Source organism: Cephus cinctus, unplaced genomic scaffold (genome assembly GCF_000341935.2).
Source record: "Cephus cinctus unplaced genomic scaffold, Ccin1 Ccin1_scaffold0597, whole genome shotgun sequence".
Taxonomy (NCBI): domain Eukaryota; kingdom Metazoa; phylum Arthropoda; class Insecta; order Hymenoptera; family Cephidae; genus Cephus; species Cephus cinctus.
The window spans coordinates 331,205-354,920 of record NW_014333243.1 but is presented as its reverse complement, the minus strand read 5'-3'; the positions used below and the strand labels follow the sequence as shown (position 1 = coordinate 354,920).

General features: G+C 39.6%; 2 protein-coding genes across 8 annotated transcripts; both read right to left on the bottom strand.

The window, feature by feature from the left end:
• Positions 1 to 1,111: 1,111 nt before the first annotated feature.
• Positions 1,112 to 6,118, bottom strand: LOC107269032 (leucine-rich repeat protein soc-2 homolog). Its single transcript, XM_015742418.2, has one exon. The coding sequence runs from the start codon at positions 5,927 to 5,929 to the stop codon at positions 4,091 to 4,093; it is 1,839 nt and encodes a 612-aa protein (XP_015597904.1). The 5' UTR covers positions 5,930 to 6,118; the 3' UTR covers positions 1,112 to 4,090.
• A 1,142-nt stretch (positions 6,119 to 7,260) lies between these two features.
• LOC107269085 (collagen alpha-5(IV) chain) lies at positions 7,261 to 19,242 on the bottom strand. 7 transcript variants are annotated; one of them, XM_025086335.1, is made up of 11 exons: positions 19,091 to 19,242; positions 13,856 to 13,976; positions 13,363 to 13,740; positions 12,953 to 13,291; positions 12,348 to 12,845; positions 11,194 to 11,607; positions 10,652 to 10,930; positions 10,247 to 10,462; positions 9,858 to 10,136; positions 9,677 to 9,760; positions 7,261 to 9,408 (listed from the first exon to the last, which is right to left on the bottom strand). In XM_025086335.1, the coding sequence occupies exons 1-11, from the start codon at positions 19,124 to 19,126 to the stop codon at positions 7,808 to 7,810; spliced, it is 4,245 nt and encodes a 1,414-aa protein (XP_024942103.1). In that variant the 5' UTR covers positions 19,127 to 19,242; the 3' UTR covers positions 7,261 to 7,807. The 7 variants fall into 7 exon arrangements, with proteins under 7 accessions (XP_024942103.1, XP_024942101.1, XP_015598035.1 ...); XM_025086333.1 differs by having other exon boundaries at positions 10,247 to 10,930; positions 11,194 to 11,319; positions 11,365 to 11,607; XM_015742549.2 differs by having other exon boundaries at positions 10,247 to 10,930.
• Positions 19,243 to 23,716: the final 4,474 nt, after the last annotated feature.

Sequence of the window (23,716 nt, the reverse complement as noted above, 5' to 3'; positions counted from 1 at the left end):
ATCGGAGTTACCTAGAGCCTGATGATGCAAACTGGAACGTTTCCAAAACATCGCCAAATCGCTGAACCGAGACGCGGCATCCATTCGGAATCCATCCATGAATTTTATTAAGTTGTATCCACTATCCTTCGTATGCACATGACACGGATAATAATATATGTAAAAAGCGTGCATATATTCTGGGTAGTTTCATTTATTAGGGTAAAGATAAAATACGCACCAACTTAAAACTTTTATCATTCTCATTCTTCATTCATTGTCAAGTATTTCGCGTGGATTTCATTAATGTTAAAGATTTTTAATCGTAAAAAGATTTCCTTTTAATAAATATTGTATAATATATCTTATATAATATAATATTCGATTGATTTCAGTGGAAAATTTTGTCGCGTGATATTTTTGGATATTGATGTTATGTCCTAGAACAGACGTCATATATTCCTACGTAATACGAAATATAGCAAAGAGCCATATGCTGACCATGAATTGCTTAGGTTCTACTAATGGGTTCAATAAAAACGGTAAAAATGTCAAGTGCTTACAAATGTTCAAAGTTTTCCGTTATCAAGGTAACCAATAAAAGCTTGTAATGGAAATTTGAACCAACTGCTGGGCAAAAATTGATGACAGGTATTGTATATCGATTAATAAATAGAAAAAGTAATACGCGTACGTGCCACGATTTTACTTCAAGAAAGTACTTGAAATTGAGAAAAGTGTGAAAATAAAAAAGCAGAGTATAAAATCTGATAAAATATTCAAACTTTAATTTAAACGTACCACTCCCATTAGTAGGTATATCATTTGACTACTAAAATATTTTTTTTAAATTTCAACCTCACGATTATTTCATAAAATTATTATTGCTATGTATGCGTAGGAGAAAATATGCGGTGTGAACTCATCTAATCTACAGGATGTGGTGCACTGCATTGCACAATACCGCAAGACATGTAAAGCTAGAAAATCTTACTGTGGCTTTCAAGAGATAAGCGAATGAGAAGAAAGTAAAAAAAATATTCTCCTGTATTTAAATAACGAATGAAAAAAGCGAAAGGATGTTCGTGGATATTATTTATTAGTATAATAATTACGGAATAAAAATTCAACGTCAATTTTCTATGCGCTACACTTTAATGAATAGATACATTTCCATGAAATTGTACAAAATAGTTGGAAGTAATAGGGTGGCATTGGACACAGTATAGTAATTAAAATATTTAGTTTAGTTTTTTTAATAGTCTGTCGTTATATCGTTTAATTAATTCGGTGGACTTTAATCCTGTTTCTCTTACCATCATGAAAATAATTAAACGAGGCGTATACGGTCGATCGTTTTATAATACATCGGTATATTTAGAAATATTTATACAGTAAACTATATTATTATTTGATACACACTGAATTACATTAATATTACATTCTTTAAATGAAATATACAATATGGAGCCATTCGGCGTGCTCTTCAACAAGATTATGATTTACGAATAATACGCTATCCATTATTAATATCCACATAAAATTCATCATCTCCATAGGACCGCACGACACCTAAGACTTTTCGTTTTTCTCCATCATACTCCATATTATCCTGAAACATTATTCGATCGTCAGTAAACTCCTACCTATCTCAGCGCTATTAAACTCATCGGGCACACGATTGGCAAGCGAAAAATGGCTTTCCCTTACTCGTTCTCCACAATCGTAAATTTAACAAATGCACTTTTATCCGTAACAATGTTGATAAAGCGTTTCCTTAGTTTTTCTATCTCGTCGCATTCGTCATCATCATTACCGTAATTTTCAGTAGCCTCGATCTACAAGAACTTTTGTACAAACTCGACAGACAGCAGATATATGTACGATAAATTGTATACTGCGTATATGGTTATATAGTAAAAAATAAATTGTTTACAGAACGTGTAAAGTGTTCAGGGTCAAGCTTATGCACGATGTTGAAAATAGATTAGTAAAATTGTAGGAATAAATATCGATTCCAAGTGTTGGGCTTATTCGTTGCACTTTATACTTTCTTACCCTTTATGCGCATTCATTCCGATCATATAAGAATACACGTAAACTACGTAGACGGCTAATTTAAGGATAGATCGATCTAACCCTGCGATTCTAGAAATATAGAACGTGAGTCGCAATCCGTACACGCGTTTATCTCCAAGCGGAGACCACACAAACACGGTGCGTTACAAAAGTTCTTGTAGCTCATTCTTAAACAAGATCAGAGATACGTAGTCTACAAAGACATCGAGGATGAGCGCGTGTCGTTTAATATACGAATATTAGGTTTTATAATTTCAGAAGATAAGGCTCGGTTCATATAAAAATTATACGTAGCACGTTAACGATTCAAACAGAGATGCATATACAAAAATGACTTTGCGTAAGTATAACAAAATATTTGTTCATAACTATTAACCGCAAATTTTCCTGAAAAATGCAGCATGTAATACTCTTTGCATTGTACGAATCACTAATTCGCTAACTGTCATTTATTCGATAAATCCAGCCTAAACGTCGGTTACTACATTAACAGGCAATATAAAATACGAGTTGCACTCGTTTCAGCGACGAAATGGCAACCCGTTATATCTCAACCATCCGGTATAACAATAACATTACAAAATTACGAATGTACGATTAAAACGTCAAACGCTCAATCGAGTACAGTCATTAATAATTAATTTGGATGCGATCGATTTATCCCTTTTTTTAGCCCCTATCTCTCGATTCTATTAATATATATTTTCCTGAATAGCACTGGCGAAAACACTCCCGAATAAAATGACGTTTAAAAATACGCCAATCGGAGGTACTTCGGGTAGCGTAAGAATTTGGCCACGAAATGAAGTCATTATATTCATCATAGTCATCGTAATCGTTAGTACGACATTGAATCATCGATATCTCGATGCTAGAGGGATAAGGGCTAACACTTTTCGTCAAAATACATATTTAATGATACTTTTAGTTTCTGTAAATTACTCACCGTCATTAAGGATGCATACGTTACATGTGTAGCTTATTATGTATCCTTAATACGTTTAACATCATTATATGCATATACATATAAAAAACGCGATGATGGTCTTACTGTTTCATGAACAATGAACAAGTACATTGGTTGGAGAAAAAAAAATGGTGAACACTTTTCATGATCAGTTTTCTCTTTAGTCGATAAGGTATTACTAAGAAGTACTGTAGTATTTATAATCAAGCAAAAGAAAAAGAACTAAAGGAATATACTGTATTTTTGTTGGCAATATTTTTGAATGTGTTTGGCATTATAAGATGTAGGTAAACGTTCTTACTTCAAGATCAACCGCACGTACGTTATTCATTATTCATGATAAACCAGTAATATCCATTTGTAGCAAACCATTAAACCTAAATTGGTCCAACTGAAATGGCACGCTGTCGGTTCTGGCGCAGTTTTACATTGTCGCGATATTCAAGTTCACGTATGTTGCAAGTTAAAGTAGGATAATCATGTATAGTCGTGCTGTAAGATAAAGTTCATGCTCAGGGGCCATCTTGTTACGAAATACAGTATAAAAATGTCCCTTGAATACGAAACTGATCTCGTAGTACGACTATGTATAATTTTAAAAATTTTTGCCCGACGATATCGTAGCCGCGTTTACAACAATTGGAACCGTAACAGGTCTTGACTTCGAAAAACAACATTGACAATCACGCACGTATTTCAACAGTTAAATGACAAATTTTAGCGTGAACGCTGAAACATCCAAAAACTGTTGAAACGATTATCACTATATCTAGCCTACTTATAAATAATACAATTGGCAGAAGACATTTGGAGCTGTGCACATAGCTGCGAGGAAGTCAAGTGGTTAAATAAAAATTTGAAGCTGATATAACAGTCGCGGATCAATATTTAATAATGTAATAATTATCTTGGGGAATATGTATCGACGGAACTGTACTAATTTAAATAAGGATTAGGTTGGCGTCGGTTCGCAGCGGTTCGGTGTACGCTAAAAAAACAGAAGTGCGAGTAAAGTTGCAACGCAAGTTGATATATCATGCGCAGTCTTGTACACATGCACTGTTGTTACATGGCCCGATATGGGCCTTGCATCTTTAAAAACTGTATGACCAACGATGGACCACCAGCGACAATTTCGGCCGGAATCCGAGAGAGAGGACAGTTCTCAATTGACATAATACTGAGCTTTGTGCAGAGCGCCAGTTCAAATGGTAAATTATGCAGATTGGCATTATCGTTAATGTAAAGGGAGTCTAAGTTCTCCAGAGTGCCAATCTCTTCAGGCAGGTAAGTCAGATCATTTTCACCTACGCTGAGATAAGTCAGGTTGGTCAGATGACCAATGGCTCTAGGTAGATATGTCACCTGATTTGACTGTAGAATAAGTTTCTGAAGATCTCGAAGAAAACCAATTTCATTTGGAAGAGATTCTATCTTGTTCTCCTCCAAATCCAGAACACGAAGCTTGCGCAAGTTTGCTATACTTGCTGGAATACGTTTCAAAGCATTGTTTGAAAGTATCAGAATCTCAAGGCTTTGAAGGCATTGGATGTCGTCTGGAATCTTTGTCAATTTATTGGTACCAAGATTAAGTTCCACCATATTAACCCATGTTCCAATATCCAAAGGCAAGGCAGTCAATTCATTTTCTTTCATATTGAGCTTCGTAAGATTCTTAGCTCGTGAGAAGATACCATAAGGTATCTTGTCAATAATATTGTGCTCCAAATTAATGGAGTAGACATTTGTGAATTGGGACGGACCTCCGGAGGGATAAGCAGTAAATGCATTTCTCGATAATGTGATTGTCGTCAAGTCTGAGAGACTTGACAGCAATCCATCTGGCAGTTGAGACACTTGATTTCCCTCCACACTAAATTCATCCATCAGCTTACAGTTTGCCAGTGACTGTGGTATGCTCGACAGTCTATTGTATCTCAGTCCAAGTCTTGTAACAGATACTAAGTTTCCAATTGTCTCAGGGATATCCAAAAGCTCATTGTGCTGTAAATCAAGTGTTGACAATTGAATGCAATTTCCAATTTCTTCAGGTAGATGCTCCAAGTGGTTGTGCGATACATCAAATGTTATCAGATTAACGAGTTGTCCAATGCCAGCTGGCAACTCCTTGATTTTATTCTCTCGCAAACTTAGCATTGTCAAATTTGTTAAGTTTCTTATGGAATCTCCAACGCATTTTACTCGATTAAACCGAAGAAATAGAGTAGTTAGTGATGTCAGACTGTAAACTACATCAGGTATCTCATTCAGTTTGTTATGCCTGAGATCGAGTACCTTTAGACATTTCAGATTTTTCAAAGTATCAGGTAAACTAGTCAATGAGTTCTCACTCAGAGCCAGTGTCTTCAAGTTTGCAAGGCATCCTATTTCTGGTGGTAGAGTGGTTAATTTGTTGCCATAAAGATAGAATTCAACCAAGTGAGTCAAGTCACGTACAGTATTGGGAAGATTTGAGATGCTCGACTTGCTGAGATCAAGTCGTGTTACACACTCATCTCTGCATCTTACAAATTCTTTGGATACATCCAAATCTGCCTGAATTGGTTTTCCCCGTTTGGCTGTTGGTTTTGGCTTGTTGGACTCTGGATGCTTGACAGTCACTGTTTTCTTAGTGTCACTGCCAGCTATGGAGGCAGCAGAGAGCTTCTTCTCCTTGAAGTTCTCTTTGGCGGTGTCCCGCAGGACTTCGACAGCCTCAGGCATATCGCCAGCAGAACAGGTGCTGAGACCGCAACCCTCCAAGTACTCGGGAATATCCTGTTCCTTCATGTAAAAGGACGTGAAATTCTCCAGATGGTCTCCACCGCCTTCGCCCTTTACCTCGGACAGGCACACGCTCGAAATGTTACCCACGCCCGTTCGTTGCTTACTCGACTTTTTCATCACCTATTAACTACCGAGACTACGTTCTCACTCACCACTTTGCTTTTTAATCCTTCTCAAAGCATCACATATTTTTTAAAATCTCGTCCTTTTACAAGTATTGACATTATCGACAATATTCGCTACTTGGAGCGCAAACGCCGCGTTCACAAAGCAGTCGCTACTAATCTTACCTATAAGCCCGAATTTTGATAGCATCAGACATTCCATGTCAAGAACTCTTAGCCAATAGCAAAGCAGAATTTTTAGGGACTGAAGATCTTCAAAAATATTCCCTAGTAATGCAGTGTTCTTATTGGCTGAAAAATTTGACTTCAAACATACTTTGCATAACTTCTCTGCAGCAACTCTGAATACATAGTTTCATAGTGTAAATCCGATAATAGATGTTGCAGAAAGGATAATTGTAGTCACCATGTTGATAGAGTTAACTCATACGTATTACAATCTGACGACAATCTTTTTCCGTAAGTACTGGCTGTACTTGCGGCGCTCATAAAATTTTGAATAGAGTGCGGTAATGAACGAAGCTGTGCAGAAGTCGGTATAGTACCGTCGAGAATTTAACGTCAAAAGATAAATATTTTATGTTTTTAATACCTAAAAAATTGCTCCTTAAATGCTCCTTACGTTATTTTAATTGCTCCGCTGCTAAATACGTATTCAGATAGAGTTTGTCAACATGAAAAAGTTCAGACGTACACAGTAAGATATCAATTGTCATTACCGGACTTCACCGGGCTCCTGTACGAAACCATGCATTTACTTGCATCTTAATAAAGATCTAGCATTCAATAATCAGATAAACTATGTTCTCAGCGCCCTCGGCTCATTTTCGAACGCACCTGCCAGGTATGTTCCAAAATGAACCATATTGTTTACGTTTGCAATCGGGCCAAAAGAAAATCAAATTTTATTTGTTACTTAAGGATGCTTTAATAAAATAAGAAACAAATTGTGAAATGAAATGGATCAAATTGAGAGCAGCTGATTCCTTAATAAAATCATATGAAAATTTGCTTGGTTATTTGGATTAGCATTAAAAAAAATTTTCTGTTTTAATGAATATTTTAAAAATTATTGTATAATAGCAACATAAGGAGGATTTAAGGAGCAATTTTTAGGCATTAAAAGTATAAATTTGTATCTTTTGCCGCTAAATTCCCGACGGTGATGAATTTCTATTATAGAACTTAGCCAATACCAAGAGCAGATACATTTATATGTTTGATGAGTGAGCAGTAATTTTTAATTACAATAAACAGTGACAAATATGAAATATAGTGTAGTAATTATTTGTAGGATAGAATTTGTTTTCAACAAGAATCAAATACACACAACTGTAAAATTGTACAATTTATTTATCAATGATCATTTAAAATCATCTTAAGTTTCAAATCACAAAATAAAATATTATTGCCAAATACAATTATTTCTTTAAAAAAGTGAATAAATATTTATTCACGGAAGGCACAAAAACTTTCTTCATTTTCCTATGTAATACAGGATGCATCATTTAAGCAGACAAAAGTTGAATATCATTCATGGGATTCAAATGTCTCTTAGTCTAATGCAACACTCAGAATTTAATGAATAAAGACGCGATCAAGGTGACGAAAGATTCTTACAGAAGAAGCGTATGGAAATATTCATATGAAATTTAGTTAAAATAAACCCATAGCGCTTCTTTTTAATTAGTGATGTATGATTGCAAGTAGAGTCCTCGAAATGGACCCGGCCATCCAGCCATTTATGGCCATCCATCAGCTGTCCAGCAGCTGGCGGACGGGCATTTTCGTCTTTATTCCACCAATTCCACTTCTTTCAATAATGAATAAGTTAACGCTCAAGATGCGAGCGGGTGCTGCTTATAGAATCTCATTCGATTTTCCTCCTCTTTACCTTCCGCCGATGCGTGAGACTTTGCACAGGAACATTTAGATATCCAAGATTAGCCTGACTCAATGCCTTCTTCAAGTGCTCGAGGTTTCCCAGCTCCTCGATATTCAAGAATTTTGTTGTGAATCCAGTACCCTGGGGACCACATACGTTGCATGGGTAGGGTACAGGTGTTGCTGAAGGGAAAACCATCTTCATATTGTCACTGTTCGCAGTAGCCCCGGGACAATACGGTACAAATATAACAGGAATAAAGCCCAGTTGACCTACTAAAGCTGCAGGGGGCGTAGTACTCGTAACTGGCGCTGTTGTGTTGTTAGGTTCTACTACGTAACAGGGACAAGCTTGAGGATCTGGTCCTACTGGAAACGGAATTGGTTTCACAGATCCTGGTGGTTGCACGCCAATAGCACTAAAGCTATGGTTTGGTTTTCCTGGCTTACCAATTCCTGAACTTAGTTCTTGGTATTGCGCAATGTTTGATATTCCGGGTTTTTGAAAGCTTGTTTGAACTTGAGTAACTTGATGTGTTGATGATGGTACGCCATTCACAATAGGACCTGATACACCGAAGCTACTTGGTTTACTAGATGCCACTGGTGTTCCTGGTAAATTTTGGTTACTTGCGAAAAAATGTTGTTGTTGATAGTTATTGCTTCCATGGAAACTAGAGGATTGCTGATACTGGCCCTGCTGTTGAAAGACAATCTGATTTGGACTATCCCCTGGCTTTCCTCCATGGTTAATTTGACTGAGTTGTATTTCAGTTAATCCTTGTTGTTGATGTTGATGTTGTTGCTGCTGTTGTCCCTGTTGTTGTGATCCAAATACGATCGTACCGTATTGTCCAGGTTTTGCAGGCTTTCCAGGTTTCCCAGGTCTACCAGGTGTGCCCGGTGTTCCGGATATTCCTGGTGTCCCAGGTGTTCCTGGTGTTCCAAGTTCACCGGGTTCACCTGGTTCCCCTGGTGTGCTTATAGTAATTTGCTGTTGTTGGTATTTGTTATTTTGCTGGTAATTATTACTTTGTCCATATTGCCCTTGCTGTTGGAAACCAAATTGACCGTAAACAGGTTGTTGAGGTTTATTAGCATCTGGTGCTCCGTTCTGAACTAATGGGCGTCCAAAATTATTTTGTTTATCAGGCGTTTCTAATTGAGTTAATAAGTCGGGTTTAAATTGTGTGTAGTTAGGTTTTCCTGGACTCCCTGGTTTTTGTGATTGATATGAGGGCTTTTTTGCCGGTTCAAGAACATTATTTCCTGGGACACCTGGCTGAAATGAAGATCCTGCCGTTATCGGTGTATAAGGTACATTAGGCCTGTTCGCAGAGGTTTGAGGACGTATCGATGGTTTTTCTGCAGCTCCATATCCAGGATCGCCTGGCCATGGTCCATCTGGTCCTGGTGGTCCTGTTGGCCAAGGACCATCGGGACCATCAGGTCCGGTTCCTCCAATACCTCCAATACCGCCATCGCCTCCTATACCCCCAATACCACCTGTGGGTCCAATTCCACCAATAGGGCCGTTAGGTGCCCCTGGATAATTTGAAGATCCTGGTTTGGGATATGCAGATTGACCTGTGTGGAACAACAAATTATAAATTATAATAAAATGTAAAAATGCTGTAACGAATTAATTTTTGTTCATTACTATAGATACATTATGAAAGGCAAATACATAAATTAAATTTATAAACTCAATGATTATTATGCATTTCATAACAAAGTATGGTATAACAAGGAAATCGAAAATAGGAGTGTTCAGGTTTCTGAATCTACTGTATTACAGTTTATTTACAAAAGAAAAAAAAAAAAAAAAACAATACTTAGTAACTACGAATCATACCTGTCTGCAATGGAACTCCAGATGATCCTGGTCTACTTGGAATACCCGCATTTCCTGACTGTCCTAATGAGCCTGGTGCTTCCCCTACCATAGAGCAAGGTTTTGAATAAACATTATCTCCATAAAAATCCTAATAAAATCTACACATAATCAACGCAATTCCATTGCCTATAACTCAGACCTGATTGTGAAGGAATTCCGGGTATGGCTGGTCTGCCTGGTGTACCGGGAATGGCTGGTATTCCTGGTGTTCCAGGTACAGCTGGTCTGCCTGGTGTTCCGGGTATGGCTGGTCTGCCTGGTATTCCGGGTATGGCTGGTATTCCTGGTGTTCCAGGTAGAGGTGGTCTGCCTGGTGTTCCTGGCACACCTGGTATGCCTGGTGTTCCGGGTATGGCTGGTCTGCCTGGTGTTCCAGGTATGGCTGGTCTGCCTGGTGTTCCGGGTATGGCTGGTCTGCCTAGTGTTCCGGGTATATAGCTGGTATTTCTGGTGTTCCTGGTATAGCTGGTATGTTTGGAGTACCTGGTATGGCTGGTCTGCCTGGAGTCCCCAGTATGGCTGGTCTGCCTGGTGTTCCGGGAATTGCTGGTCTGCCTGGCGTTCCTGGTATAGCTGGTATGCCTGGAGTGCCTGGTATGGCTGGTCTGCCTGGCGTTCCTGGTACGGCTGGTATTTCCGGCGTTCCTGGTATAGCTGGTATTTCTGGTGTTCCTGGTATAGCTGGTATGTTTGGAGTACCTGGTATGGCTGGTCTGCCTGGAGTCCCCAGTATGGCTGGTCTGCCTGGTGTTCCGGGAATTGCTGGTCTGCCTGGCGTTCCTGGTATAGCTGGTATGCCTGGAGTGCCTGGTATGGCTGGTCTGCCTGGCGTTCCTGGTACGGCTGGTATTTCCGGCGTTCCTGGTATAGCTGGTATTTCTGGTGTTCCTGGTATAGCTGGTATGTTTGGAGTACCTGGTATGGCAGGTCTACCTGGCGTTCCTGGTATTGCTGGTCTGCCTGGTGTTCCAGGTACGCCTGGTATTACTGGTGTGCTGGGTATGGCTGGTTCACCTGGAGTAACGGGAATGCCTGGAAATCCTGGAGTTGCTGGTATGGCTGGTACGCCAGGCGTTCCTGGTATTGCTGGTTTACCAGGAGTACCGGGGGTAGCTGGGAATCCTGGAGTCGCTGGTACGGCTGGTCTACCCGGAGTACCAGGAACGCCTAGGAATCCTGGAGTCGCTGGTATGGCTGGTGCACCAGGAGTTCCTGGTATTGCTGGTCTACCAGGAGTTCCGGGGATGCCTGGGAATCCTGGAGTCGCTGGTATGCCTGGTACACCAGGAGTTCCCGGTATTGCTGGTCTACCTGGAGTACCGGGGATGCCTGGGAATCCTGGAGTTGCTGGTATGGCTGGTACACCAGGAGTTCCTGGTATTGCTGGTCTACCGGGAGTTCCGGGGATGCCTGGGATTCCTGGTGTTGCTGGTATGGCTGGTACACCAGGAGTTCCTGGTTTTGCTGGTCTAATCCTGGTGTTGCTGGTCTACCGGGAGTCCCGGGGATGCCTGGGAATCCTGGTGTTGCTGGTCTACCGGGAGTCCCGGGGATGCCTGGGAATCCTGGTGTTGCTGGTCTACCGGGAGTCCCGGGGATGCCTGGGAATCCTGGTGTTGCTGGTCTACCGGGAGTCCCGGGGATGCCTGGGAATCCTGGAGTTGCTGGTATGGCTGGCACACCAGGAGTTCCTGGTATTCCTGGTCTACCGGGAGTTCCGGGGATGCCTGGGATTCCTGGTGTTGCTGGTATCGCTGGTACACCAGGAGTTGCTGGTCTACCGGGAGTACCAGGGATGCTTGGGAATCCTGGAGTTGCTGGTATGCCTGGTACACCAGGGGTTCCTGGTATTGCTGGTCTACCCGGAATACCAGGTACGCCTGGGAATCCTGGAGTTGCTGGTATCGCTGGTACACCAGGAGTTCCTGGTATTGCTGGTCTACCGGGAGTTCCGGGGATGCCTGGGATTCCTGGTGTTGCTGGTATCGCTGGTACACCAGGAGTTCCTGGTATTGCTGGTCTACCGGGAGTTCCGGGGATGCCTGGGATTCCTGGTGTTGCTGGTATCGCTGGTACACCAGGAGTTCCTGGTATTGCTGGTCTACCGGGAGTTCCGGGGATGCCTGGGATTCCTGGTGTTGCTGGTATCGCTGGTACACCAGGAGTTCCTGGTATTGCTGGTCTACCGGGAGTTCCGGGGATGCCTGGGATTCCTGGTGTTGCTGGTATCGCTGGTACACCAGGAGTTCCTGGTATTGCTGGTCTACCCGGAGTACCGGGGATGCCTGGAAATCCTGGAGTCTTGCTGGTCTACCGGGAGTCCCGGGGATGCCTGGGAATCCTGGTGTTGCTGGTCTACCGGGAGTCCCGGGGATGCCTGGGAATCCTGGTGTTGCTGGTCTACCGGGAGTCCCGGGGATGCCTGGGAATCCTGGTGTTGCTGGTCTACCGGGAGTCCCGGGGATGCCTGGGAATCCTGGTGTTGCTGGTCTACCGGGAGTCCCGGGGATGCCTGGGAATCCTGGAGTTGCTGGTATGGCTGGCACACCAGGAGTTCCTGGTATTCCTGGTCTACCGGGAGTTCCGGGGATGCCTGGGATTCCTGGTGTTGCTGGTATCGCTGGTACACCAGGAGTTGCTGGTCTACCGGGAGTACCAGGGATGCTTGGGAATCCTGGAGTTGCTGGTATGCCTGGTACACCAGGAGTTCCTGGTAGTGCTGGTCTACCCGGAGTACCAGGTACGCCTGGGAATCCTGGAGTTGCTGGTATTGCTGGTACACCAGGAGTTCCTGGTATTGCTGGTCTACCCGGAATACCAGGAATGCCTGAGAATCCTGGAGTTGCTGGTATGACTGGCACACCAAGAGTTCCTGGTATTGCTGGTCTACCCGGAGTACCAGGAACGCCTGGGAATCCTGGAGTTGCTGGTATGCCTGGTACACCAGGAGTTCCTGGTATTGCTGGTCTACCGGGAGTACCGGGGATGCCTGGGAATCCTGATGTTGCTGGTTTACCGGGAGTACCTGGAATGCCTGGGAATCCTGGAGTTGCTGGTCTACCAGAAGTGCCAGGCGTTCCCGGACCGCCGGGTGTACCTGGAAATCCTGGAAGTCCGGGCACTTCTCCTGTTTCAATAATAATTTACTATGATTTTTGTTACTACTACTGCACTATTAAACTAAATCCGCAAAGAAATTTTGTTGCTTTACTATTTGCAGGGTAACTATAGTACCTGATTGAGGTGGTTTCCCAGATGTTCCTGGTTTGGGTGGATTTAATGATGTGCCTGGACCTCCAGGAAAACCTATAGGCCGAGGATGTTTTTCTGACCCCGGTGCATCTTGTTTATTGGGTTTTCCACTTGGACCACCAAATCCAGGTTGTCCTGCTTCTGGACGAATAACACCATCAGGTCCTGTTGGTCCTTCTGGCCAAGGACCCGATGGTCCAGGTGACCCAGTTCCTCCTATACCACCATCACCTCCAATCGGGCCTGTTGGTCCTGTCGGACCTGTTGGTCCAGTCGGACCTATTGGTCCCGTCGGTCCTCCCGGACCTGTCGATCCGGGTTCTATAAATAATTATTACTCATTTAAGTATTACACTAATAAGTGAACCTTCATAAGTATTAAAATCTCATACTATCTGGTATAGTTGGTTTTGTAGGTGGTGAAATAATTGGCCGCGTGATAAGACCTTCGAATTGTCCACAGACTGGCGGGAAATACAAATCCTTCCATGCAGTCAGGATACCATGATGATCATGATGATCGTGGTGTTCATCATGCTCGTGATGATCATGTCCCGGCTCGTGATGTTCATGTTTATGAAGGAATAGTTCTACATTGTCTCCAGGATGGACGATACGATAGCCCCACCCATCGCTTAGATAAAATGTAGCCGTGAGCTTGTTAAAAGCATCTACGTATCCATAACAACCATAAGTAACCCCATCAGGACCATGTACTTCGTGATGGAACTGTCCATTAGGACCAACTTCGTATCCATAATTGTATGCGTCTAAAATTTATAAAAAGTAAATAAGTTTTAAGTAATATTATATTAAAACGTGTTTTATCATATACAAGGGAACTCTTATCGATACGAAGAATAGTATACATTGTAAGATACTCACTCGTATCAAAGTTTTGGTTCAAATATTGTGACTTTTGTTTGTCGCTTATGTCGAAGATGAGATCCTTGCCCTCCCTGCTATTTTGCGCCTGTGTAACTTGCAGAATGATCGCTGCAATCACCTGTAAACAATGAGTCGAAAAAGAAGATTAATAATCGATTTTAGAAATCCCGATGGCCATCTGTTGAATACAAGAAATATAAGAAAATAATATTTATTTTCGTAAATACAAAACAAGCCAGATAATAAGGCATTAAAACTCTTATTTTTTATAGAATTATCTTACAGTAGTAGATAGGCATCGTATATTTAATGATTTGAAGTCAAAGATATATGCGTATCTATAAGTATAATCTTAAGGTCACGTGCTGCCGTAGTTAGAGCAGCCTCGTTCACCTTTCAAAACTTTACTGTCAAAAGATCCTCTAATGCCGGAGCACTTGATGCTAAATGTCAAGTCAGTCAAGCCATTTAATATCCTTGATGGTTAGTCGTTAGGTATTTGAGCAAAAACTTATGTAACGCTTAAAGAATGCCTAGTTCATACATGATTCGTACATAGGATACAAATAACATATATACTATATATACACACACAAATAATCGTGCGTTAATTTCTTCATCCTGTTCTCTTGCCAAACAAAAAGCAAATTCCTAACTACATTTTGAAATGAAATAAAAGAAACAACGATGTCACGAAAAGAAGGTGGCCTCACTTTCCGAAGCCATATAAATCTTCTGATTCACAAGTTTACTGTTCGCCATGGAAGTTGCAAATTTATATCGTTATAAATTCTTGCAGTTTTACAAAACCCCATAAACTTCACGCGACAAAGCCTGACATAAATTTCTACATGCGAGCGAACAGTTCTCATTAAGTTACTTGCGTAACGAAAGCGTCCCACAATTTTTAAGATCAGTAAGAAAGGACAGAGATATTATTTCCTGAGATTGTATAATCATTATACTTTTTATTTCACCGCGTATTCATACATAAGAAGGGAATGGATTCCAATGGCACAAATATCCTGTAACGATTAATACAGATTTCACCATGCAAAATCAGCGGATCTTCTTTACGAAATTGTTCCCAGAGGCTAATAGCGTGCGAGCTGACCATCCTTGTGGCCTTCGCAAAAGTAAAAGTGATGTGTATTCAGAGATTTATCGCGGATAGTCTATTCTCCAGTTTAGTATGCAATTAGTAGACAAAAGTACACTCGAAGCTTATATCAATCCGATTAATAGAAAATTATGTGAAAAAGATAAAAAAAATTCTACGTAATTTCAATGCCAATATAATTTTATCATATAAAAAAATCAGTAGCACGTACATCGGAAATTACTGAATTATTCTTATAAAATTATGAAATGTGGAAAAAGTCGTCACACCATTATCGTCATATTAGTCTCGTAAGCATAGTTGATTTCCGTAAATAACTAATAATAACGTAAGCGAAAGACGTATACGAGGTGGTATGCGTGAGCAAGTTCAGTATACGGAATACTCGCATTTTCATAAATACAAATAAGCGAAGAAGATACTGCAAAAATGGTTGACGTTAGTCATCAACCAGTCCGGTCATGTTAGTGGGAGGATAAAAATATGCCAATGCAGATGCCTACGCGAAACTGGTAACGTTATAGAAAGAATGACATAACGGAACCTATCGTAAGATCATATTACATTACGGATGATCACCGCTCGCATTTTCCACATCATTTATCACAATACGCATATCGTAATGAGCTGTGCTGTGATGAAGGCTATGAAATCCTCGAGAAAGTGTTTGCATTTATTTTCAAGCGTCAAGTGACGTCTTCTCGTAATAGTCTGACGATTTATGCAAATTACGAAGCGTCGAGCTTTCGATCTCAAAGATTTCTCGTTAGAAAGAGCGTATCGAGTACTCGGTGAAATGAAAGTGACACGAGATATTTGAATGGGCGTAGGTGGATGCTGATCTCTCTTATTATGACTCGTATTTATATTCTTATTCCTTCTTTGGTATAGACGCGATAAATATTTAAGAGACGTGAATTAACCTTTGGTAAATTAAATTTTTTTATTTATATCTAATTTCTACATTCAACAGTAAAATTTCAATGGTGCGATTCGCGAAGAGAATTTAGAAAAATGAAAACTGATGTACCTTTGATAGTTAGACAGTTGGACCTGCTAATATGACTGGAAGAGTAGACTGGCGCGATACGCCATGGCACTGTGAAATCTCTTTGACGCGAAATGTGAATTACGATTGCAAATATCAGCACCGGTAGCGACGGTGCTGGATCGCCTTACGCGAGTAGGTGAAAACGAAAAGAGAAACTCAATATGAACAAATAAATTATTTAAAAATGATGTAAATTCGTGCGACCACGTTTAGCCTGTAGGTGCGGCGACTTGTGGTTTAATTGATGCATGATTATTTGAATAGTTCATTCGATTCTTTGACTTTCTTTTGTCGTCGATACTTGTAATTCTAATTGAACTCCCATAGCCTTAAGAAATGTAGAACTAGGTAGAAGGGGCTTGAATAAGGGTTCGATGGTAGATCGAAAGTGGATATGTATTAAAGAGAGACGAAAAATAATAAAGAAAAGCACAAGAGAAATTTACAATCGAGACAAGGGAACATGACAGAAATCCTTGACATTTTCAAGAACGACAGAAGAAGAGAAGGAAAAAGAGAAGCATTTTTTGTATCGCATCCTTCTTTGGTGATAGGACAAGGTCTCAGTATTGCCAAGACTCGTTAAGAGAGTGAACTTACGTCTTTTTTTGTTCTCGACATAACCAACAATATTTCTCTCCTGCATATCCTCTCTCTCTCTTTCTCACTACTCCCTTATCAAGCAGCCTTGTATATGCACACTGATTTCTTACATTTTGAACCTTCAAAAATGTTGTTAGATTTACAGTTTCTTTTTAAATGCTTCAAAAGCAAAAGATCACAAGCTGACTCCTTCTACTTCACCCAAGATCATAAAGTCCATCTAGCGGGCGGAGTTGACACTTGCGGTTGGCGGGCGCATGAGTTCACGATACAAAAGGTTAATATATGCCGTGGCTTACGGTGAACCTCGTGCCATGAATCAAGTGTTGCTAGTATTAATCTCCATGGTATTTGTGCCACGGTATTTTAGTAGACAATGGTAATATTATGACAAGCTAATAGCAATAGCTGTCGAGATATAGCAAGAGAAAAATGAGTAAAAGTTACAATGTATGTGCAAAACTTATTTTTCATTACAAAAGACAAAGCTACTAAAAAATACATCAATTGATTAGCTTAATTTATGCAGTTATTTCTATTATGTAGCCTATTCAAACCTTCAAAATAGTCTGATCTACGTATCGTTTTTACTTTCCCATAAAATTCAAATTCTACATTAATGCAAAGCAGTGAAAGGTGCACAATAACAGTTTTTATCTTTTTCTGTTAATACCTATAGAGTATTATGACCCAGACAAGATTTGACCCTCAATAAATAAAAGTAATACATTCCATGATTCGAAGAAGATTCTTGGACGCATCATCATCAGTGAAAGTCTCCCAGTTCTAAAGTTGTGTAATAAGGTGTCGATACTGCCAGAGGCTAAACGGATGGACCGACAGATACTAAGGTAACTGTTTGTCTTATGTGAGCCATGTACTACTTTTATGAAACAGGCGTATAGTCAAACCTCGACATCGGCTCCACTATGAGAGGCCATCTTTATAAGAATTTCAATGCAAATAAGTCCTCTGAAGCTTGCTCTGATGTCACGACCTTACCACGCGTATCTCTGTTATGGGCTTCTAATACAAAAATCAAAATCCTAATATTATGAATCCAAAAGTGTATTTGGATATTCATTACCCAATCACGGCGTACCAACTGAAGAAATTTTGACGAAATTTGAAATAGAGGTATATAGTCCATATCCCGACTTGACACAAAGGATACTTTTAATTTCATTTAAATTTTTTTATAAACATCGAACCTAATAGATGGAACTGATCCTGTAATTTACTACGGTCAGGAAATGGCCTTTGAGGTAATAATTGTTAGCAAACAATAATAGTGCCAAGGACCTTACGGCGATGCTACGTAGGACCAAAAAAATCAAATAAAGACGAGAATTGGCTAGACGTGTAATCAGTATTTGTTTATTTCTTTTAAACAGGGATTACTAGTCAACTGACTCTTAAGGAGGTTAGAGATCTTATAGAAGACTACGGAGCGGAACAAACGAGCTGAGCTTTGCGTCTAACGAGGCATATCAACGCACTAAACTTTGAATCTGATTGTCAGAATGGAATTGCAACTGTTTTACATGCCGATTGCGTAAGATGATGGTACAGAATCGGATAAGATAAAAACAGTACTAAGAAAAAGACAGCCGGTAGCCGTTAATCTTGCTTAGATTTTCGATAGAGCGTTATTTATCCTGGAAATTGGTCATTACTGTCGTTAGTTAAGAGCTCGTTAGCTGATGTCGTAACGGGTAATAAATCCAAAATACCGTACCCGCACTATACCGATGTATAATCGAGTTTCCTTCTGTTACAAGATTTTCTAAGGTATTCAAAAGTTATCGATTTGTCATTAATCATCACTGATACTCTATACCTGTCTATTGGAATAGACACTATGGACAAAGTTACAATATCATCTGGCATTCTCAAGGCAGTGTCATTATCCTTGGCAATGCTATCTACTGATGTAAATAGCACGCGATTGTAATAGCCCCGTTGCGGGTAGCTCCTTAGCCATCTAATATTACTGGTTTCGAGTCAGGGTGGGGAGACATGAATGAAATGTAGTGCAGCAGTGGCAGTCAATGAGAACCAAGATCAATGAAAGCTTTTACTATCACATTCATTTTCGTCACGATGATTGGAACAATGAATAAAACTTATAAAGAGGGAGACAGAGTGAAATTAGAAAGTGAATTACAAAAGAGAGTCGAATTAATATAGTCTGACCGAAATTTTACCGATCGATTGGAACAAGTAGGACGAAGTAAAAAATGATGTTCGACGAGCAAGAAAAAAAATTGCAGCAGCACTTAATAACTTCGTGATGAATATCCATAATAAGTATAATATCCATAGGATCTTAATTAAATGTCACAATCTGATCTTGGTTCACATTTCCTATATCACACTCGCGTCCAAGGGTTAGTAGGCAGTTCGGTAAACACGTAGTAATCAATCCAATGACGAAGCCGATGGATTTTGGACGTACCAGGGTGCAGAGGGTGGATTTCCCACGGCCGAGCATCTCGCTAGTCGTTGAATTCTCTAAGAAGCCATCCTCCCAACTTGCTCACCGCAGCGCAAGATGATCTTTTGACTATATCGCTGTGTGAAGTTCGAACAGTAGACTGAAGTCGCGCCAGACCGTAGGTGGCTTTTATACAGGGTGGGGGTCTCCAACCATGTAACAAACCATACGGCAGACGAACCTACCAACCAGGTATTACTCAGTAGAATCCTCTTTCGTCTTTTTTATCTCTCCTTTTCTCTAGTTGTGCCTTCTCTTAATTTGTCATTCCTTGCCGTGGCCGTGAATCGTTTTATATGGTTTTAAGGCGATGACAAGCTACGGCTATCGTTGAAGTTAGATGATTATTTATTTTTAATTTCCCAGGGCAATTAAACTTGTTTTTATTTTGAGAAATTAAGTAATTTTATTCGAAGAATCTTCAGAGTTGTTCTTTGTTATATTATGCTTGCGGGTTACATTGTAACTACGTGAAGCTGGATAATTCTTAGTATCCGCCAGGTTCGCTGATTTTACTTTTCATGCTGGACACGCTTGACCCCACGCTTCGTGAATTTTTAGAACCAAGTTAGCAGATTCTTTCTTTGCCTCTTACTTATTCCCCCTTATCCACGTGTGTTCTCTTTCTCCTTCTACCGAAGTGGTACCATTTGCATGGTTCAATGACTTCTGTGGGTAAGTTCGGAGACGAGTAAATTCGTAGACTGGTATTTTGAATTGGTTAATGGAAATTACGTTTATGCTAATTTTTCACGTATTAATGTATATCATAAGTGATCTCTATTTGTCGAAAAAAATGTATGGTCACGGTAGCTATGTCATTTATGGTTTATTATCTCGTAGTTACGTTGAATTCAATGTTGAGTTATCGCTGCAATGACTTTTTATTAAATTTTTATATGCTAGGGAGGAACGAAGTGGCTTATGTGAGTAGTAAGAAAAAAAAAAATCTGTTACATTGACAACGCATATATTTAAATTACTGTACATTCCTATTGGATTCGTGAAATTCCATTAAATTTTTGTATTTCAACACCGATAAATACCAAAAGCTTTATATAAGACTAGGCATTTCGCAAATATTATTCAACTCAAAATTTATGAATTTTGGCGCATTCTATGGCCATATGCATTTGACACTCGAGTTTTACTTGTTGCAAAGGCAACCGTTTTTAAAAAAAAATTTTGTTAATTTTTTTAAAAAGTCAAACCATTACGAGTCAAAGATTATGACACGAGATAAAAGAGCATTCTTAAGCGAAAATCAAAATACAATTTTTTTTAAACATCTTATTTTTTATTGAAAATCGGAAATCGGATTAGCAAAGACATTTAGCAATTTAACCTGTGAACTTCATTGATTACCTGTTATGTCGCGGATTGCTCAAAACTGTCGGAAAAATGTATTACCAATATAAGAAAGCGTTCAGGAAATTTCGGATGCAAAGTAGCATCAGATAAAGCGCGTGTCGCAATGATGTTGCAGCCGGTTTCCAAACAACCAGCCGCGTGACCATCAGTACCCATCTCCACAAAGTTCGGAATGTCTTACAATTTTACGAACTTCTTCCATCGCACTAGGAAGTCTAGCGAGAACCGGCTTCATCCAGCATCCCACAGTACCAGAATATCAAAATGTTTAATCGCCTGACTAATTTTTCCCGCAATCAAGATATCTTATCTACGAAATTTTTGGTAATTTTTTATCATACCCCATGAAACATCTTTGACACCTGGAAGAAACTAAGATAAACTTAGGATACAAGAAATCAAAAAAGAAAAAGATTTTCTTATCAGTAAGAAAAGAATCACCGAACTATTAATCCGCGGAGGCCAATGGCGCTAGTGTTGAATAAAATATTTTTTTGTCACTTCTATTTCTGCCTCATTATTACCACATTAGCAAAAGTTTCCTTATCATTTCCCATAGTCGCTATTCATTAGCATGATTTATTTTTATTGACACTTTTTCTAATTCCCTGTTCTATTTTGAATCTTAACGATTTTCAAGCATATACATATATATATATAATTGAACATTATTTTTGACAACCTTCAAATGAGAAAGCCTAGGCATGATATATCGTTCTGTAAGATCGGTCATCGCGCACTTTAATTCAATTGACATGTTCACCTCTGTCACGAACGTTCACGCCTTTCAACGTATCCGTGTGCCGTCCTTATTAACGTCTACAGTTCTCATATCTTTCGCGAAGGAAAACCCAATAGATTTCACATATTTTCTGATACAATTAAGTCACGAAGTTGACAGACGTACAAGACTCGTAAGAAATAACATGCACTCTATTCTTTCTTTTCGTAGAATAACTATTACCACAGAAATTGGTTTTCGATCGTACGATTGGATGCTGAATATCCAAATGGATCTCGGATGATCTCACACCTAAGAGAAGTAACGTTATTGTCAATTATCGAGGAGAATAGAGTAACTGAATATGCTTAGAACATTCCTTACCGGCCGAGCTTACCTAAGCTCACCAGAAAATAGGTAGCAATAGCTCACAGTATAAATATCGAACAGATATCCCTTGTATGTCTTTTTATGGATACCCAATATCTACGATTTGTGGATATCCTATGGACATTATACCAACTCTTAGCGGTTGCTTTGTATACGGTTACGAGTAATATTTAGATAACTCTGCGTCACGCATAAGGATGAAATAACATTAGCTTTGCCGAAATTCCTATACCTCGTGGAATTGATTTCGCAAATTTGACAAAATTTTCGTCAATTATCTATTCGTTCGAAAACAGGTTTAATGTATTAGACTGGCCACCATCCCGATAACCCTAGCTCGTTGAGTGTAATTGATCGAGACGTTGAACAAGTAATCAGTAATAGATGACATTTACTATTCTAGCTACCCGTTCTTCCTCGTGTTCTTAGTCAATTTAATGTTTGTATATTTGTCACTTGAAATTTTTATTCTTCATATATTCGACTCAGAACGTGTTACTTGTACGAGTGCGGATCGTGAAAATTAAGTTTACACGTATTTCCAGCATTACTGTAATCTTCGAGTCATCAGTCGTGACTTATGAATAAAAATGCTGACGAAGATGCCGAGGTCAAGAATGTTCATATAAATATCTACAGAAATACATGTATAAATTTATCAAGTCTGAGAACAAAAATATTTTTTAAATTGATCAATTCCGACCGATAACGGTACGAAAAGATACAGCCGTGGCGAACGACGTTCTCAGGTTTCACAATGATTCTTGGGAATATTGATGAATCTTAGGCATCAGGATTCATTGCAATTTCAACGTACAACAACCAAAGCATCTTTTACCTTTCTTTTATTTTTTCGTGTCAAATCCCACACGATTGTACATATAGAGATTTATGAATGCTCGTAAATTTGTTAAACCTGACGGACAGTCTTGACCTGATTTGACCTGACCATACCTAATCCGATATTAGCGAAAAATGTACAGATCGTATTTTAAGGTACGTGAACGATACACACAAGTTTCCAATCGTCAACCGTACGTCGATGATTAATTTGAAAGTGATCATTTCTTTAAACTATTTTTAACGTTTTTCCAGTTTACGAGAATAATAAATCCATTGCATAATGTCGTCCGATACATCGATCCGACGGGGACCCCGAAGATGTCGGAATATTCGTAAGCCCACGTAAGATCTGCGATATTATCATATTACGTAATATCCAAGACCGTATACCAAGTACTATCTCTCTTCACTCTCTGAGGATAGATTATGCAAATAGAGAGAAATTTGGTAGTCGCATATGCGGATGCAGAGAAATTCTTTGCTATTTCGATACGTAGGAGGACATTCTAGCATTCCCATAGTCTCTTCCAATTAAAATTCACCTAGTTCCTTATGTACAGAAAGGTTTTCCTGTAATCGCCAAAAATTTACTAGACACGTTAACCTTCCACGCTGTCGAAACACTGTAGAGCCTATATTAATAATCAAATTTAGCTGATCCCAATGGAATTCACATTCGAGGAGCGGTGGTCGATCTATAAACAGTGGATCCACCGACGCTTCTTCTTAAACCTTTAAGCTGACTGCCCACAAACTTTTACAATGAGGTAAAACGATAAATATGCTAATATACATTAGAATGGCCAAAATGGTACCCGGATCTTCTCAGGCAAGAAGATATTTCCCTAAATCATTCGTGAACATCTTTTAACATTGCTATTTTCTACCTATGTATACACCTATATATTTACCTATTTATCAACACGTGAACACATACGCCTATCCCTTCCCGCTTTTTCAGCGTCCATCATCTTTTCATCGGTAGGATCCTATTGATTCGATAGAGCCAATAGATTTTTATAAATTTTTACTATATTTTTCTCGATTGGCGAACGACTGGTATAAAGAGATCTTGACGAGGGGATAAAACTTTTTTATAGCAATGGTCCAATGACATTTTAATCGTTAACGGGAGAAGGGAAGATCGTTCAAAATCGTAAACCGCAAAGAATATTCCTTGAACTCTTTGTCCTTAATGGTTGTAATTCTATTAGTGGTACACGAGAAACATCCTGGTTGATTTGCTCGAAAGATGCTTAATG

What these genes read in the sequence shown, in the direction of transcription:
- LOC107269032 (XM_015742418.2), bottom strand. Translation starts at nt 5,929, where the DNA reads ATGAAAAAGTCGAGTAAGCAACGAACGGGCGTGGGTAACATTTCGAGC.
- LOC107269085 (XM_015742549.2), bottom strand. Translation starts at nt 19,126, where the DNA reads ATGCTCGGCCGTGGGAAATCCACCCTCTGCACCCTG. An exon ending in AGCAATTCCCGGAACACCAG is followed by an intron (nt 10,137 to 10,246) that starts GCAGACCAGCCA and finishes CCGGAACACTAG; the next exon opens with GCAGACCAGCCATACCCGGA. An exon ending in TGGAGTTCCATTGCAGACAG is followed by an intron (nt 9,409 to 9,676) that starts GTATGATTCGTA and finishes TGTTCCACACAG; the next exon opens with GTCAATCTGCATATCCCAAA.